General features: G+C 38.4%; 1 protein-coding gene across 1 annotated transcript in view; it reads left to right on the top strand.

Annotated features, from left to right (window-relative positions):
• Positions 1-5899, top strand: part of LOC114059992 (tetraspanin-8-like) — a 14450-nt gene that overhangs the window by 5458 nt on the left and 3093 nt on the right. Inside the window, exons 2-5 of the mRNA XM_027889093.1 lie at positions 221-283; positions 3311-3439; positions 4104-4178; positions 4263-4370. Coding sequence (XP_027744894.1) covers positions 221-283; positions 3311-3439; positions 4104-4178; positions 4263-4370 — 375 coding nt within the window. The remainder of the gene's footprint in view (positions 1-220; positions 284-3310; positions 3440-4103; positions 4179-4262; positions 4371-5899) is intronic.

Raw genomic sequence — 5899 nt, 5'->3', positions numbered from 1 at the left:
TGTAGTCTTCTGAGGCAGAAACATCAGGGATTTGGTGCATACCTGAAGATCCAAATTTTCCTGGATATGAATCAATATTCTATGCTCCAGCAATTCATGCTTCTTTCACTTTGCCAAACAAATGATTTCAGAAGTTTGGACAGCATCTGGTGCAATTTGGATATTGAAAGTTAGTCAAAAATTGCTGACATTTCTAACTTGTCTTTGTTTTCTCCTGCAGTTGTGTGGTTCCATTATTTTGGGAGTCTCCATATGGATACGTGTTAGTAAAGATGCTCAGCAGGTAAATGCATGCAGTCATACCAGCACCATGTAAAATGTGGAAGCTACTACATACACTTTAATTTACCATCTTCATTTCCAAAAATTGTCTATGTTTTTGTTGAAGTGGTTTGTGTGGGTAAAGATTAATGCATTTTATGACGTTAAGATTAAACAACATGATGCAGGTAGTCAGATAAAGTGATTGCTGCAAACAGAGATATGTGACTACAAGAAGTGTCTGCTAGTGTTATTAATGTAGTTTCATGCAGATGCACACAGATTTCTGTTTGAAAACATGAGTCTCTCTCTCCTGTAATGGAAACTAATGATGTTATTGATTTCAGTGTTAGAATACTAAGGAGCTATGCAGGTCATAGATTTTCAATGTTTTTCCCCATTAGAATATATAGTCATATATATTCCTAGGGTTTCTTCATATATTTGTAGGGGATATTTTTACCTTTCAATAACACAATTCTTATTTCCTTTGCAACTGCAACTTTGAAAGGGAGCAAGGATTTTTCTCTTCTATTTTCAACAGCTCCTTAAAAACACCTTATCCTTCTTCTCTCATATTTATATAGAAAGAATTTTAGTTACCAAAAAATCTTTACTTAGAATTCATAGAATTATAGAATCAGGCGGGTTGGAAAGAACCTCTCAGATCATGAAGTCCAACCCTTGATCCACTATCACCGTGGTTACAAGACCATAGCACTCAGTGCCACATCCAGTCTCATCTTAAAAACCTCCAAGGACAGAGAATCCACCACTTCCCTGGGCAGCCCATTCCGATGCCTGATTATCCTTTCTATAAAGAATTTCTTCCTAATATCCAACCTAAACCTCCCCTGGCACAGCTACTTTGTCCTACTGCTGTTGACGGGGAGAGGAGGCCGATGCCTACCTGGCTACAAACTCCTTTCCGGGAGTTACAGAGAGTGATGAGGTCACTTCTGAGCCTCCTCAACTCCAGGCTGAGCAACCCCAGCTTCCTCAGCCTCTCCTTATAGGCTTGTGTTTGAGTCCCTTCACCAGCCTTGTTGCTCCTCTCTGAAACTGCTCCAGCACCTCAATATCCTTCCCTAACTGAGGGGTGCAGAACTGGACACATTAAAATGTCCTGACAGCCCTCCTAGAGGGGAGAAAAGTCCCTGAGTTCCCCTCCTGAAATTTTTTTATAGGGGTTATTAAATTACTTCAGACTTTATGACTTCCTTTTCTTCAAAACTAGGGAAAATACGATTTTTGAGGAGCCCTTGGTATTGCAGACATGCAGCAGAGGTTGGCCCTGTTGGTGCAAAGGCCCTTTGCTCCTGGGGACCCTTTTTTTTTCCCAGTGTGCACCCAGTGCCACTTACTCTAAGGTTTAAGCAGTATATTTCTTCATGTGAATTCAGAGCATAGAAATACAAATTAATTGGAAAATTTAACTTTTATTCTTCTATTTTCAAAAAGGCTTTCTGGCCATAAAAGTGAAAAAATGGCCCGATGTGAGATGGAAACATTGCTTTCAGCTTTCAGTTTGAGGCTTTAGTATAGATTAAGTTGCAGTTCTTCAGATCACTGCCCTGCTGCTCTAGCACAGGCCATCAGTTAAGAATAATAGTTTTTAAGTCAGTATTTTCCCATCTGGTAATAAAAAGATGGTGGAGATAAGAAAATAGCTTTATACATCTCTTGCCATTTGGCTGACTGTTACCTTTAGCCAGTCCCAGATGTCTCATGACTGGTAGAGGATGGATGCAAGAGAACTTGGTTCATGATGACATTTTGTCATTGGGTAAATTAAGTCGTGGTGGAGAGCTCTGCCATTCTGTCCTGTGGAGAAGGAAGAGTGACAACTTTCACTCCTCAATCAGTATTTTTCTAGAAGCTAAAGTTGCCATACTTGGTAGTTGACAGTCTCTAATATGATGCCTCAGATGGTAAAATGGAGCTTGGAAAACCACAACCACTATTATCCTTTCTTATTTTTTGAGAGATTTCCTATTCAGAAAAGCATACTTAAATGTGTGACAAAATGCTTTCCTGAAGTGACACTTAGTACTCCCCAAAAACCTGTGAATTAAAAGTATAGACCAAAATTGAAAGAATTTTCTCACATTTTTGCTTCCAGGCAGGCAAAGTTCCCATTCAAAACCAATGTATATTTCTCCTGAGTAATAATTGAGCAGAGCATAAGGATTTGGCTGTAGATGAATAGAGCTTTCTAAGAATAAATAACAGGAGGTTCAGTCCAACTTGGAAGGGGAAAGAACAACAGATTCTTCAAATTATACTTGTCTATATACCTTTGCAATTATCAAAAGATAAATGTGACAACTTCCAGACATTTTTGCTAATCTTGGCACCAGTCACACTGGAAAATATTCTTTGAACGTTTTCCTCTATTTTGGCCTTTGGCCTTAGTCAGTCCTGTGGGAACTGAATAATTTGATATTTTATAATATTGAGGTATATGAATTGTTTAGTGAATGTCCCACACATCAAAATAAAGTCCTCATCTATGAGGGTGATATTAGAGATCATGCCTGAGAAAAAAAGGAAAAAGAAAAGCTCCTTTGGAAAATACATTTATTTCTCTAATGTATCCAGCATTGCTCTGAGAAATGTTCCCTCAGGAATGGTCACAGAGTATGTTCCTGGCATTCTAATGACAAACAGAAGTTTTGTTTCTTTAACATTTGGTTAATGTAGGAGAGGATTTGAGATAATCAAGTCTGCTACTTCCAGTAAAAAGCAAAGATTCATCAACTGAAAGCCAACGGAAAACCACTTTAAAGACAAGACATATTTATTTACTCTGTGAAGTTGACTTTCATCTTGAGCAGAAACAAAGGTTGTGAAAAGTCAGGTTCTACTGAGCTCCCCAATAAAACGTTTAAGAAGTTAACATTAGAGCTTTGTTTATTTATGACCTTCTCTGTGGTTGCCAAACTGTTTACTTATCAGTTATGAAGTGATTATCTTGTTTTGGGGGATACAGATGTTTTTACGAGGACCTTTTCTTGTAACTGAAACATTTTTTTTCCTCTCAATTCAGGAGCTGGAGATAGACAGCAGCCTGTTTGCAGGGGTTGATCTGCTGATAGCCGTGGGCTCCATCATTATGATCCTTGGGTTTCTGGGGTGCTGTGGTGCTGTGAAGGAGAGCCGGTGCATGCTGCTTTTGGTAGGAAAGAAAAACATTTGTCTTCCTTCAACAGGTCACAGCTACATTTGATGGATAAAGTCCTTGCAAGTAGTATCAAATGAGGATGGGAGTCTTTTAGTTTAACCAAAAGCATTGTTATGATCATGTGTTATCATTGCTTACCTTGAGCTTGAGCCCCTTCTGAATTCTAGCGTGGTAAAAATGATGGGTGGTCTCATCAAAAGACGACAGGGTCCAGAGAGACTTGAGCTTTTTTTCCATCCATCCATCCATCCATCCATCCATCCATCCATCCATCCATCCATCCATCCCCGAAGTTCCCTCCATTAATCCTCCCCCATTACCTATCCCATTTAATTTCATAAATTCCCAGTTGCTCCCTTTGCTGGTCCACCTAGAATGTCCTCCTGTGTTCTCCTGACCTGATAACTTTCACATATACATTGTCCATCTTGGCACCTCTCTGGTATGCACCCTGTTTTGATCACCAGCTGAGCACGCTCTGTCTCGAGCACCTCATTTTCTTATTGCCGAAGAAGTAGTAACTGGAGCAGCTCCAACTGGAACTGCATTCTACCTACATGGTTATTCAAGCACATAAAAGACTAATGGTAGTTTAGAAAAAATTATATCATCTTGGTTGAAAGTATTATAGTTTCCTCCCCCTTTTGTTTTTTTCTAGTTTTTTATTGGACTGCTTCTGATCCTGATTCTTCAGGTCACAGGAGGTATTTTAGGAGCAGTATACAGATCTCAGGTACAGTATTATTCTATATTTTCACTGATGTCTTCACAGAGTTTTATTTGTACCCCCAAAATAATAATATATTTTAACTTGCAGGCTGAAAAAATCCTTGACGAGGCTCTAATGAGTAGTGTGAAAAAACTGCAAAGCTCCACAGAAGATTCTAAAGCGTTTCAGGAGAAGTTCCAGAAATTTGAGAGAGAGGTAATTAAAAAGCAATAAAGGGCAGGGGTTGTTGCTGTCTGTTCCATCTCTAGTACTGATCCATGCTTCATTGTATGATTACTCTGCTGTAGATTTGAATTTTATTCCTTGGGAATGGGGAGGGGTCTGACTTAAAAACAAGTTAAGACACTACAGAAGAGGCTTCTGTCTCTTGACATATGGTCTTTCTGTAATGATTTCTTTGTACAATAGTGTTTATAAGAGTCACGAAGCAAAGGACACACAACATGCAAGTGAGACTGACAGTTAGCTAAGACTTTCATGAGAAGGCTGCCTGCTCCTTCGTTATAGCTTTCCCTTCTGAAGGAGTACTGATCTTTCACCATATCCCAAATAAGAACTATCCAGTACTCCTGAGGAAAGACTACTCCAGGGATGAGGAAAACTTTGGGAGTGTAGTAAATTTTAGAATATCCTATTATCATTAATTGACACACCTTACTGTGCAAGAAGGGGAAAGAAAAAGAAAAAAAATTTGTTCTTACTGTACTTTTACACTTTTCCTGGCTCTCCCCAGCTGCAAGACTCCAGCAGATGGACACTTAGTGCCAGCTTGTTCCCAGCTATCACACAGAGAATACCCTTGAATCTCACTGAAATCAATGACAGTGTAAAACCTTTCCCCTTCCACTAGCACACAGATCTGTACATTGACAGAATGCCTGCTGTTTGATTTATTTTTTTACTCCCTAATGGGTGAAGACTGTGATGGATAGACTTACAGATAATTCCTACGTTTTTAAATACTACTGCACGAAAGAAAAAGAAGAAACAATATTTAGGTGTCTTATGTTACTTCCACTTCTTCTTTCTCATTCCATCCCCTGTCTTGTCCTCTGCTTCTGACACAGCTTGTTTCTTCTGATATAATAGGCAACTCCCTGGAGAGATGATTGAAGGATGAGCAAAATAAAAAGCCCATAATTACTGTATTAATTTTTAAATAGACCGAGACTGGTTTATTGTGTCCCACAGCCTTTGCTTTTATACAAAATTATGTGAACATTTCCAGCTGCTTTTTAAAAAAGGGAGGACCTGAAACCCTGGTCTGCACCTCCAAGCTTTAGTGGCTTGAACAAAAAGGAACATGAAGTGAAAGTGTACCTAGTTTAGGTTTTACAAACCCCAAATTGAGCCGTGGTCTCCTCAGCCCATTTCTAATTTAAAGGGATAAGGATCATCAAAGTGGTTATTTTTCTAGATTTCAGAGTTTTATATGCCTGAATTTTACATTTCCAGCCTGGTTTTTCAAGATGTGAAATGTGGATGTTATTGGAGCTGTTATTTACTTTCTGCAAGTACAACCTACAAAAAGAAGAGATGATGATTAAAAAATACTATACCCAGTGTTATTCTATGTTCCAATTCCATTCTGGCATTGACAATTACTGGCTTTATAGTATATTAATTTTTTTGAGCACTTTATCCTGAAAACCGGGTTTTTGGTTGTGGTGGTGTTTTTTTGTGTTTTTTTTTTTTTTTTTTTTTTTTTTTTTTTTTTTTTTTTT

The sequence above is a fragment of the Empidonax traillii genome, unplaced genomic scaffold, assembly GCF_003031625.1.
Source record: "Empidonax traillii isolate 1590-97213 ecotype Southwest subspecies unplaced genomic scaffold, ASM303162v1 scaffold252:size1141739, whole genome shotgun sequence".
NCBI classification, from domain to species: domain Eukaryota; kingdom Metazoa; phylum Chordata; class Aves; order Passeriformes; family Tyrannidae; genus Empidonax; species Empidonax traillii.
Note: the sequence above shows the minus strand (reverse complement) of the source record. Positions and strands in the feature narration are given on the sequence as shown.